Here is a 13,819-nt window from a genome sequence, read left to right as displayed (position 1 = left end):
GTTGATCTTGTCTGCCTGTTAATTAACGCTCCAAATGCATCATTGCACTGAAGAGTTTAGACAGTGTAGAGCACAGCCCAGCTTCACACTGTAGCCTTTGCCCAGTGGATTGACAGATGGTGTATTGGACTTGAAATGTGACAGGGCAATGGTCTACAACTCTGAATTTAATTGGCATATCACATATCACCAGGCTCAAAAGATATATATTATACACTATACGCTACGTAATAGGTACAGTTACTTTAGAGTTCTACCTCATAGGATGCCATACATTTTACAAACAATTGTAAGTTGTAATCAATCACTCTTGGCATGCCCACTGTATGCTGCAGTCAGTCAGCTGGCTATAACAGAGTTCTGAGCCCTGTGCGTGCTGCATCAGCCACTACTGGCCTCAGCTGATTTTAACCTAAGGGCAGGTGTTACTGTAGGTGTTTTAGTATCCAGATATACTGTAAATGCGCTTGTAATGGCTGTGTAAGCAAACACGTGCACCTGGAGAGCAGGAAGTATTTAATCACTTGCACTTTTTTAAAAACATGTCATTCGTAAACAATACGAACAAGCAGATTTAAATGTAATTATTCCATCTACAGCTCCTCTAAAATGCTCCCTTTGCACTTTCCATTGCCACAGCACCAGAATCAGTCCAGCTTTCCAGCCTTCAGTGCTTTCAAAGAGTGCAAGAGCTACATGCACCCTGTGGCTTTCTTTCAGGCTGCATCAAACATTCTTTTATAAGAGAAATAAACAAATGAATGAACGAATGGATGGATGAATGAATGGGATAGGTGATGGGTGACTTACCCAGCATGCCCTTGTTGGGTTCTGACAAGCACATGTCCTTTTCGGCGCTGGGCAGCACAAAGCCAACCACAAAGATCTCCACCCCGTCGGCCATGAGCGCCAGGCCGAGCACGAAGTAGAGTGTCCACTGGAAGCGGCCGTGTCCGCACTCCTGCAGGATGGTCTCGTACTGCTGCGCCAGCTCCTCTTGGTCTTTGCGCCTCTCGCCTTCGAACTGGGCCACATCGCGGTACTGCGCGAGGGCGCCACCCCCGGTTGCAGGACCGTCTGCCTTGCCTGCTGCCGAGTCACTCCGTGGGATGCCCTGGTACTCGCCCTCATAGATCTCATCATCTTCATCGTGGCCCTCCGTGGAGTCGCTGTGGGCGCCGCCATCATCGTCATCATCAGCGGCACGGCTGTCGCCACGGTAGTACCCGCCATCTCTGGCTGCTGTCGGATAGTCGTCATCATCGTCCTCCTCAAAGCGTGTGTATGAGCGCTTGGTGTACTCGTCAGCCATGCGGTCCACGTGCCGGCCCACTTTCTTGCCCGCCTGACGCTTGACCTCCTTGGCAATGTCCTTGGCGCCTTTGATGAAGGCTGTCCGGTCTCGGTACCCCTCATCCATGTCAGGAAGCTGTGTGGTGCTGTGTAGAGTGGGACTGCAGTGGCTGGAGGGAGGTCAGCAGGAGTGTGGGTGCATGTATCAGGGCAGCAGAGGTGGTTTAGCAGCTCAGCACCCTGGACAGCGCCCGATGTCTGAGGCACCTGTTTGGGTGTGGGGCTGTAAACTGCAGTCTGTAAAAACAGAATGAAAGATGATTTTATTTGGCAAGGCCTCACAGAGATATTGAAGTGAAATGTATGTGGAATTTGCAGTAATCAAAGCAATTTCTTGACTCGTAAAGGATAACAGTACAATTTACGCCTAAAGTGCTTTGGCTCCCACAGTGTGTTTTCATTAATATGATTTTAAAAAGACAAACTCTTTTCTTGTATTGTATCCAACAAATAAATACATCCTGGATAAATGGGAACATGATGCATCTAAAACAACATCTTTGATTCAGGAAACGAAATAGTGCTTTTGACAAGATATGGCAAATCACTGATGATCACCAGGCATAAAATGTGCTTGGTCTCTCTCTGCCTAAAAAGCAGACAGAAATGGCTTACAGACAGGTGTGAACCTGACAGCACCTTAAAAAACACTGCAATTAAAATGTTCCTGGGTGAAAAAACATCATTTCGCAATGTCATGTACAACCATCCTTCAGATAAGGTGGATTAATAGATTTGGTGTATTACCTCTGAAAATGCTAATCAATGCCCAACAAAGATTACAGATAACTTTGATTTGAGAAATATCAGATTGTACATAGCCACCACTTTCACACCATTCAAATATCTGACTGTACACGGCCATCACCTTCACAATACTCAAATATCTGACTGTACATAGTCATCCTGTTCAAACTACTCAAATCGAGTCCCTTTTTGGCATCAGCTCCTTAGCTATAGTGCTGCTAGGTCACATTGAATTGTTTTTATTCAAGGCAAGAGACCCTATGGTAGAGTCCCATGATATAATATGCCTAGCAGCACAGCCATTTTGTAACCAGTCATTCTGTTGGTTTGTGAATGTAGTGTGAATCCACTTTATTATGGGCCATCTTCACAAGATTTTTGTGAAGTTTCGCAACATTAGTAGGGGAATATAAAATGTCGCCATCTCTATGGTTCACATGAAAAGATCATGCACGACTTCAAGATCCTTACAGGGCAGAACTGGCGGCTTTTAAGGCATCACTTAACTGCGCACCTCTGTTAGGATCTGTGAGAAGGATCTGCGACGCTACTTAATCTGCTGTTCCACTGATAACAAACACACAGCCACTGTGAACAAATAATAAAGGGCCTTGATTTTTATGGTGCTAACAGACAGGACATAAATTAACTGCCAGTTACATTATGGCTGCACTTTGTTTAACAGGACAGTTTTCCAAAACCTGAACAACATGCAAGATGACAATGGGCTATGTATGCGCATATGTGTCACAGTATGACATCATCTTAGTATGTGACTGACCCTGTGGAGACATGTTGCACTTGGCAGCAGCAAAATAGAAACAAGACAAGACCTGCCTTATGGTGTCATCGACCAGGCAAGACCTGCCTTATGGTGTCATCGACCAGACAAGACCTGCCTTAGGGTGTCATCGACCAGACAAGACCTGCCTTATGGTGTCATCAACCAGACAAGACCTGCCTTAGGGTGTCATCGACCAGACAAGACCTGCCTGCCTTATGGTGTCATCGACCAGACAAGACCTGCCTTAGGGTGTCATCGACCAGACAAGACCTGCCTTATGGTGTCATAAGACACAGCAACTATGGCCTTTTGTATAACCTGCAATCTAACCACTACACCATCAGCCACAGCCCACTGAAATCCCCACCTGAAGCTATTTGTCCAGATGTCCAAACTAATACAAGTACTAAGAAATATGTTCAGAATGCTACCATATTGTGAATGTTCCTTTCTTAATCCAGATTCTCAGAGTCTGAAATGGCACAGTGGAGGGCTCTGAGGATCTTTGAAAACCCCATAGTTCCTCGAGCGTGTGGAGCTGAGCACTATCTGTATTCTGACCACACAATCGTGCAGGTTTAACTGCTCTATTAGATTCTCCCTGCTTGGTTAGGACCCACAAAAATGAGGAAATTACAGTGTAACCTTTCAAAATGAGTTAAAACTAAACAGCCAGGATCTGCTGGATGCTGATCTCAATGGGGCTTAGATACATACTGCAATAATGGAATTTCAAAAGTCATGGACAAAAACAAACAAACTTTTATTAAGTTCTAACTGGTGAAAGATTAATAATAATCAGCAATCCACATCTCAGATTAATGAACACGAGAACTCAATAAATGAGTATAATAATACTTATAATAATAATACATGTGGGTATATTTATGTCTTGGGGCCATAGTCTAGGGAATGGATATTTATGAGAGAGAGAGTCTAGTTGATAGAATAATTAATCAGTTCACCCCTTACATAAATCTACCTAAGAGATTGATGTGAAGATGTCAGCCTTTGTTTATTTTGTCTTGTAGTAATGTGTGATGACACACCGCTAAACCACTACTCCACGATATTGTTAAGAAAGCATTGACATGTAGGCTGTTGCAAAAGTAATGCTCTGCTAATTGCACTGCCTACACATGAAAAACGCCAGGATTTGTTCACTAAAATGGAAACAGAATTGATTGTGCTCTAGGTGAAAGCAGATATTTGGAACAATGCATTGCATTATTCAGTTCAACCACAGCATAGCAGGTGAGACAGACCCTCCACCATAAATTAATATTGAGCATTCACAATAGAAGACAATGGAAGCAGCACATCCAGGTTTAATTGTCATGAGAATTATACCTCTCTCCCGTCCTTCTTATGTATAACAGGTAAGAGAGGAGATAGTTGACTCATTATGTATAAGGTTCCAATTGATTAGGTTGTTCTGCTATATCCCAAAAACTGCCTGTCATTTTGCAGCAGTGTCATTCGACAGCATTGACAATTTTTCCTCATGCACAGCACCTTCATCAGTCCTGGGTTTTGGACACCTTACCATGGACTACCTCATTCATTCGGTCCTCCCATTTCTTACACCAACCCTTCAAGCCTTGCACAAATGATATACATAGACATAATTATAACTAAGGAAAATTCCCAGGAGTCTTTTAAAAGGGAACATCAGATATGGTCTCAGAAGAAACCTTTAAGCTCTAATGTCAGGTTTGATTTCACTACAAGCCGGAAAGCTGGAAAATCCCAAGGCTAATGCTTTAAACCACATCCCATTTCTATCAGCTTCTTTCAGAGGCAGAAGGAAAGCAGAAGCTGCCTGGATCATCTCCTTCACCCCATCACACCATTAGCCAACCACTCACGATGGGGTAAGAGCTACAGACCCTCCCTTTTTCAGGCTTATTTTCAATACTCAGATTAAGCCCTAGACTTAAAAAAGAATTTATAAAGATAAGTGTAATTTAGTCAGCAGTAAGGCCTAATGATGTTTTGGGGGATTTTTTGTTTGTTTATTTATTATTTATTTAGTTGTTTATTCATGTAATGATATATCAAAATGTTAAAATGAACACAATCTAGTAAAGACTAGTTAGCTTTATGCAAAGGATGATATCAAGCTAACATGCTTCCTATTACATTTCATCCATGGATGACAGAATACTGCCAGCACATCTGAAAATGCACTTTTTGACACCTTTCTTGATTTACTTGCCTAGACCACTGAAACTTGTTTTTAGATGAGTATTTTAAATTCACTGCCCATTTCCAATATGCAGATTGCCAGTTAACAAGAGAATCTTCCAATCGATTGTGTTCAGTGACATGTAATGTTTAGCCATTCAGCCGATCAATAAACCCCCTCCTTTAGTGATCAATCTCCAGCTTCCTTTAGCTACACCAGAGGTCAGATGTATTTTTTTGATAATGCCTTTCCTCCCTTTAAGCCTTTGTCCCCTGGTTTCACGCTGGATGAAAAGGCAGATGGTGTATTGCAGTGTTGAAGCCTGTGCATGAGACAGCAGTCAACAGCTTTTGCTTTTCTGAGGTCCTCCTGGCTAACAGCGCAGCAGGGAGCTATAGTCTTATTTTGGGCGGAACTCTTACATTTCAATTATACACACTCAAGCACATTCGTCACTGCAGATAAAAGCAAAATGAGCACTTGGTGTATGGGCAGCACCATCATAATATATGATGGTGGATTTTCCTCTTGACAGTAACACAAAAGGGGCTTGCATTGTTGGACATCAACAGAAAGGATCTATAGAGAAAAGATATTTATAGGACATAGAGCCTGGGCTCATGTTTAAATGCTACTGCAGGCACAGCACAGGTAACACTCAATTCCTACTGCTTGAGAGTCAGGAATTTTCCACTCTTCCTACACACTAAGAATCAGGTACAATGGGACAGTGGCCAAAGGGTTGTGCAAACTGTCCTATTGAGAAGCAGTAAGGCATAAAAACAGGAGCAGGTCAGGATCCAGGCGGCAGCAAAAGATGACATCTCCACTACACCTCATTAGGAGTGACCTCATTGTGAATCAGCTATCGTGTTAAGGGGCGGGCAAGTGCACCAGCTCTTGTTTAGTGGTGATGAAAGACCTAATTATGCAACTGGATGTTTTGAAGCTGCAATGAGAGTGCCAGAGGGAGCATAGCTGCCTACTCAGCCAGGGACATCAGCAGAGCAGCAGAGCCACAAGAGTACGTGGTCACTGCAGCAAAGTCATCAGTCAGCTCTCAGACAGCTGCTGACAAATCCCAGCAGAGCTCACTCGTGGAACACTGAAGCCAGTTCTGGAATGCATCAAATTATGTCAAAGCTAAGGTGGATCAGTGGTAAAACTTTTCACTGCAGATTTTAGTGTTCCCCCTGCAATGATATACCTGCTCCTGCTTTAACCTCAGAAAGGGGAGCAGGTGAGTTGACACTAAAATGCTCCGTGTGCGGGGTATACCAGGACTAGGACTGGGACTGGGAAGACACAGTCTTAATGCACACGTGCGTTCTTTGACATGAATATGGAGGTGGAGGGAGAGTGTCACCCAACAGCTGCTGTTGTGTAATAAGTGAAAGAGAACATTAGGTGAGGGAGTTAAAAATGCATATTATTAACATATTTGGGTGTTAGAAGTGAAATCCAACACCACTTCCCAAAAAGCTTACAAGATGCAGTAAAAGTGCTTTTTGGTAAGAATTATGTAGAAGGTGAGAGAATATTTTCAAAACCCATGAGTCTCAGTCAGATGCATATTAATCAGAACAATTCACATTTAGGATTTTTTACCCTTTCAACAATATAACTCAATATATATTCAAATAAGATCATTTGCATTTTGTTTGGTGGATATATATAAACCAGAAACTTTTGTCCAATAGGTGAAAAGTTAATGGATGCACCTATTCCATATGTGATTTTTTGTTTAGGTTATCTGGTTAACTACAAAATAGCGCTTCATAAAACAGACCACTGAATGATTATATTTAACAAACTATGCCTGAAAAACTTGATCAAACACTCTGCATGAGGGAACTGTTCAAAATCCTCCAGTTCAATTCAAGGTGGGGTAATACAACTAAAATATTCCATAGCATCTTTTGAGTAATCAAAGCCCTTTGAGCTCTCTAATACACCAATACAGTGAATGCAGCGAAGATGAGCTTCTAAGCAAAATCATGTGGTCCTGGTGTTTTGATATCATATTCACTATGAACTAGCTAATCATAATCCAATCATGAATTGGCAGAGATTAAGGATTTACAGTGCTGGCCCTTTGCAGGGTTCATTCAAAAGGCTCCAGCAGCAGACGGTCATTCACTAAGCTTAATAAACGCTTTCCCACAACAGATTCTAGATGTAGGCAGATGATTTACATAAAGCCAGAAGGAGCGGACCAGGAACAGTAGAGCCAATGGCTTGTGGGAGGATGTTTGCTGGGAACACTTAGGAAATGAATGGATCATGTCAAGGCTCATCTGTAGTTGTGCACCTATTACCATACAGCAGAATGTCATTTTTAGCTTTGATGAGTTACAACATCCCCTTACACAGACATACACACCTTCCAGCCAGATCCTCCTTCTGCTTCCCCACCTAATAAAGCTTGGCCTACATTCTACCATATTATACTCATCCAATCTCTGCACTGTTTTTCGAGATTTGCCTTCTTCACTGCGAGGTAAACTTGAGCCCATCTCTTTCTCCCCATCATGACAAAACTGCCAACATAACACCTGTGCTACTCTGTGTCCAAGTGAATAAGCCAGAAGCCATAGGAAGTAGTACGCATGTGGCACTATCAGAGCATATCACAGGTCAAGACATGTGAGGGGGGGGGGGGGGGTACAAAAGACCATGACCCATAATCCAATACCAGGTAGGGTAAGGGGGGAGAAAAGGTGGAGAATAGAATAATGAGAAATACAAGGAACTATAAACTGGGAAACTGGGTTTAGAAATTATTGTTATACAGGGAAGGCCTTAGAAAGGCCAGGGGCAAACAGAAGAGTATGTTTAGTGCGCTAATGAGCCCATAGACAAGAAACAGGTGCAAACGCTGATGAGTATGTGGTGCTAGACCAGAGCCAGAGCAGCATACAACCAAACAGGTACAGAACAGCAGATGCACACTCTCTCAGAGGGAGACTCAGTGTAAGTGTTTTGTATTCTCCTCCAATCTCCGAAAATGCAGTTACAAAACAAGAGCTTGTTTATGAGACATCTTTTGATGTTACAGCAAATGGTGTATAGAACAGTTTGCTGTTGCTCTAAAAAAAAAAAAAGATTTAGTTACTGTCTAGCAAACATTAATTTATGTCTACTGGTATTTTCAGGGTGGCTCTAAGTAAGGATAAGATAGAATATTCAAATATTTAATTATTCATTAGACTATTCAAAGAGCTTCTTCAAATATTTGATTATCTATTAGACTATTTAAATATAAGACAGTATGAAAATCTACAGACACTCAGAATCGGAAATTGCACATAAACATGATGACTATTAAAATAATAGAGTCAATACAATCTTATAACACTTAAACAGGCTGTAATATTTATAGCTAGGATGCCCACTGCCGAATATTCAGCGTATGATTTCCTTGAATATTCGAATTGTGATTTGGACTGATTTGCACATCTTTGTGTGAGAAATGGCATCAGTGCTTAGCAACAGTGGCCCACAGTGCTGGCCTTCATGTGGAGAAGGAACAGAGGCCTGCACTCACAGCTACTGCTGCTTCAGCTCCTTCCTCCAGTCTGCCTCGGAACTCAGCCCCAGGCACAGGAAAAGATTGCATTCTTACTTGGTCTTAAACACATGACAGGATTTTTTGTATTTGGAAAAATCCTTATAAGGCTTATTCAGCATAGGCCTACACAGCTCTAAATGTCCTTAAATACTATCAAATACTTCCCTAAAGAGAAAAAAACAAAACCTGTTTTGATTCCATGGCAAGAATATTAAAAGCTTAACCAAATCCACAAGTAAAATTTTATTACAAGTCAAGTATGGACATTTGCAATGGGTCATAGGACATGTTCTGTTTGTGTGACCTCTCTTAACTCTGGATACGAAATTACCTTTTAATAGCTTTGTTTGGGTTTCTTGCATAAATATTATTCATATAACTTCTGAATTACACATGCAATGAATGCATACTGGCCTGGTTTCTAAAAAGCTCACAGCACAAGCTGTGAAATTTATAGAACATGAATATTATGTTTTTCTAATTTTCACTTAAATATTATAATAATTCTAGCAATGAATGAAGGTTACTGAGAGCCAATCAGCATTATACAAATAACTAATTCCATGACTTTCATTATTGTCCACATTTTGTAGCCAAGTATTGTTGTAATTCATACAGCTCTAAACATCTAAAAAAAACTTATAGAACTGTCCTGTGTAGTTGGTATTTTTCTAGAGTTATGTGTCTAACCTGAAAAGCGGCATAACGAAGCAACTTCTGGTTCTTTTTCTGAAGAAAATATTAAAAGTTGCTTCATCCAAGTGCAAAGCCCAGGCAGCATAACAGGCTGCTGTCCTCACAGCCAGGCGGAGGAACCCAGCGTAGAGCCTCTCATGAAGACCCCCTGGGCTTCATTCACAGCCCTTCCACCAGCCAAGAGCAAAGCCCAAGGCAATGTCAGAAGGAAGAAACCACCATTTTGTTAGCAGATCACAGTATGTACTACTGAAAGTGTCTCTCAAGCCATTTTATCAACATAACCGTAAACTGACGTGTCGGCATCTGTTTACCGGACCCATCTCTGCTTCTCTGCACTGTCCGCAGCCTGTGCTATTGGCCAATGAGAACATTTCCGCAGTGTTCTTATTTTCAATTGACAACATAAAGCACACACCAGGCTCTGTCTGTGACGCATGCCTACCAGGAGACTCAGGTGAACCCCACTAACCTGCCAAGAGTGAATGGCACAGACGGAACACGGGCGAAAATGAGAAGACATGAGAACAGAAGAGGAGAAAAGAGGCAAAAAATGAGCCGAAAGCGAGAAGCGGTGAGAAGAGAAGAGAAGAGAAGAGGACAAAGTCACAATGAGTCACATTAGCCATTGTAACAAATCTCTCTGTGCATGCTGTCGCCATGGACACACTTGCTCTGGCACTGCTCTCCATCAGCCTGGCTGCATGATCTGCAGCGCATCCATTTTAGTCGGCAGCGTCGCAGTTCACCTCCCTGAGCCGCGTCAACAGGTCCCGTTAATACACCACACCACGATGAGCAATACAGTTTAGGACCATCCAAGGTCAGTCAAAACAGACAAGAACAGGCACAGTGGACAGCCTCAATCTGTGGAAGTGGCTACAGTCCTAGGGTTGTACTCGGTCTGCAGTTAGTAGCACTCAAGCAACCTGTCATATTTACAACACCTCTTTGACCTCGTTGATGTGTGCCTTTGACTTCTAAATGGTCTGCGCAGGCTGTGCTTGATGACGCGACTCCAAGGGGAAACACGAGCTCTCATGTTACAATGCAGAACATGCGCTGACAAATGAGATGAGAGAAGCTGACTCGTTCAACAGGCTGAAAGGGGGAACTACCAGCAGTGCAAACTGGGAGCACTGCATATTGCCTGTTGGAGGAGAAGAATTTCTCTGCAAAAGATCTATGACTCCACTGCAGGGAATATTATGAAGGAGTTGCTGTATTTCACCTGCAATTTCTGGACATAAAGTCATCTCTCCTGCTATTGCTTGAAATACCCTGAATGTGCTTAAAAACAAGACATGTCTATGCCAGTGATATAGTGGTGCCTGCAATATTTGCTGGAGTTTAGGGAAATCATCTGAGGTCTTTGAACTACAAATTTTGACATAAAAAACAAAACTCTTTACAGGAGAACATTCTATTTCTACATTTTCATCTATATGTTATAATGATTCTATCAATGAAAAAAAAGGTTAATAAGGGCCAGTTAGCATTTAAGGAAATTATTGCCATGACCTGAATTCATTATTAAACAAATTAGCATTTTGTGGCTAAGTACGTCTTCATTTCAAACAAAGCTTGGAGCAGCTGCAGTAATAGTGCAGTTCTACAAAGGCTGTTGAATAGAAGCTATCTGTTTTTTTCCTTTTATTGTTGAACTACAAAATTTATATGAGAAAAACAAACATCAGCTGTATCCTATTCACAATAAAGAAATGCCTTCTGTTTTTCAAACTTCTTTCTGTAACCACAAAACCTTTTATAAGCTAGATAGCGAGTTAGCTACCGAGCCAACTGATTGTTTAGACTGCTTACACAGCTCAGGGACCAATGAAGACTGTGGCTAGCTTAATCCACTTGACTGGCATATTGTCAAACTTGCTACAATGGACTACAATGAGGTTCATATTGTTCATGCAATGCAGTCTGCGGTCAAACAGTAATGAGCTGACATGCATAACATATTCTGTTCCCTGTAACAATTCTCTATGTAGTGATACAGATTTCCCTTGTAGTGCTTAGTGAATAGACAACGTTCTGAACACAACTATCTTTTAAACTCTAATCAGACTAAATTGCTGCGTTTTTCTTGTAGGAAATTTAACAATCGACGCTCATTTGTGGCGTTGTCGTACAGGGATTTGGGTAGAACACACGGGAATGGCAGCAATGTATTGTGCAAATAGATGCTGCATTATGATTTTCATGCTAAAAACTATTTGGTTATTAAACAACATGTAGTCAATGGGTTGGTTCCTGTCTGTGATTTGTGTGATTTTTAAAATAACGCTTGGAGCAGGTTTATACAGCGCTATCACTGAACGCCTCTGACAGCAATTTGATCGCTCTTCAAGGGAAGCCAACATGTGTCCCCCTGCCGACGGCCCCAGAGAGGGAGAGGGCGGGAAGCCTGTTCAGAAAAGCTGTTCTGGCGTGGTATATCAGTGTTGACAAGTCTCATTCTGATAAATGTTATTTGGTTGCATGTAAGGCCAGCTGAACACATTTGATTGTACTGCATGTATCTATCATTCGTAGTCACCTCTCGAGAGGCAAACCGTGACTTGGCCAGTCCAGAAATAGCCCTAGAAACAGATCACGTGATCTGTGGTCTCCCCACAAGCTGAGAAGAGCAGTAGGTCCAGAAATGCGCTTTCTGCCTGCGAGAAACCTCAACCTGTTTTCTTCCGTCATTCACAGCATCATATCGCTCCTCCGAGGGTTCCGTTCAAGGTTACACAGGAAAGAGCACTGCAGCACGGAGAACCTCCACAGCAAGCTACCGCTAGCGCCAACAACATTAGAAATAAAGCAGGGAAACGAAACACGAAATATATTGAACCACACCAGCATAGGCAGGTCGATAAAGCCATGAAGAACAGCTTCTAGCAGAGCCTTAGAAAACTGCCCAGGAGTCTACTAAACCAGTGTTTGGAATAAGACTTTATTTGTAGCTCCTTTGATGTGATTCAGTCATTTAGTATCTGCATCTGGGTAAAAGTATTTTAAATTAGTGTAAAGGTGCAAATGTTAGTCTGTTCATAATTGCGTGATCCAACACAATAACAATGTAATATAATAGCATTGTGCATTTATAGGAAAAACGTTAACAGCCTGAGCCTTCCTAAGGCGCTTCACTTCGGTAACATTTTCATAAGTCCATTATTAGGTTATTATTTCACGGCGATAGGCTTTTACTTGCAACGAGCATTATTCACGTCTATTGCATTTTTTTTTTATTCCGGCAGAGGGGGGGAGACCTTATTCATCGTCCAATCTGTCCATGAATCGTGACTGTACACAAACAAATCGCAATACGTGATATGTCTTTTAAATACAAGGTCGACTGGAATTGCTGTAGTACAACTGCTGGCACACCAATAGGCCGAATTATATGCCAGACCCTATTTATCATTCGACCGCGAACATGCATCCAGCCTATCACAGGTTGCCATTCCTCACGCCTGCTGCAAGGTCATTTAGCGCGTGAAGATGCCGAACACCAAAAAGGACATCACGCTACCTTTTCTAAAGTGGGAACACAAAACCTCAACTATAGCGTTAAAACACGGTTGTGATCAAACCGCGCACGAAATGTACAACGGCCTACCAATTTAGTTTCAATAGGCTAGACGTATGCTGACACTTCACACAGTCGTCAAACTCGAAGGTGAAGGGGCGAGGCTAAGGTTACTCCTGACTCAACGGCAATAAAATACCTATTTATTTGCAAGCGATTTTATCTGTTCTCCATTTCCTCTCAGATTACAGTATGTCGTCGGAACATCGGCATGAAACCTGTAATATAAACCTATCCAAAGGTAACCCATTGCGCATTTTACAACAAACCCTCCATGAGCTTTCATTCATTTAATTTTAATAGCAAAAATGATGCACGAAATGCGTGACCATATTTTATGTGTACTGGATTTAAAAGCATCGCATTGTGATAAATTGCTAATCATTTATTTCTACGATGGCTCTTAATAGTTATTTTTATTACAGTATTTTGACGATGCCTGCAGTGATAGAAATATGGACGCAAGGGGCCGGTAAAAATTACAGCTAATTATGAGTTTTATTACCAAAATCTTAGCAAATATATTAGACTACAGTTTCATAAAATGCTTTCGGCCAACAAACTGACTGCATTACACCTATATTTAAAACGAATCATCACTTACCTTAATAAGTCTACTCTAGTCGGTTGCTCGTGATGTTTTCCCCGTTAATCTCCCCGTTATGATAGCTGCAAGGATAATGATTGTGGAATAGTCTAGTATCTTCAGTTTAGCCCTGTAACAGGCGAACAGCTGACGCGCGCGAGGAGGGTGCTACCCTACTACACCGCGCGCTTCTTGGCGTGTCCCCCTCCTCTTTTCCATTCGCTCCTCGCGCGTAGGCCTACACCATTCGCTTAATGGAGGGGGGTTCCGATATAGAATCAGTAGTTAATATAAGATTTGCGGAGAAG

General features: G+C 42.0%; 1 protein-coding gene across 1 annotated transcript in view; it reads right to left on the bottom strand.

Moving 5' to 3' along the window:
• The window catches only part of sv2a (synaptic vesicle glycoprotein 2A), a 29,606-nt gene extending 15,908 nt beyond the window's left edge, over positions 1-13,698 (bottom strand). Inside the window, exons 1-2 of the mRNA XM_035526581.2 lie at positions 13,530-13,698; positions 811-1,590 (exon numbers count right to left, since the gene is read on the bottom strand). Coding sequence (XP_035382474.1) covers positions 811-1,420 — 610 coding nt within the window. The 5' untranslated portion in view covers positions 1,421-1,590; positions 13,530-13,698. The remainder of the gene's footprint in view (positions 1-810; positions 1,591-13,529) is intronic.
• Between the last annotated feature and the right edge of the window lie 121 nt (positions 13,699-13,819).

This window comes from Electrophorus electricus, chromosome 1 (genome assembly GCF_041902795.1).
Source record: "Electrophorus electricus isolate QZ-2024a chromosome 1, ASM4190279v1, whole genome shotgun sequence".
Classification (NCBI taxonomy): Eukaryota; Metazoa; Chordata; class Actinopteri; order Gymnotiformes; family Gymnotidae; genus Electrophorus; species Electrophorus electricus.
Note: the sequence above shows the minus strand (reverse complement) of the source record. Positions and strands in the feature narration are given on the sequence as shown.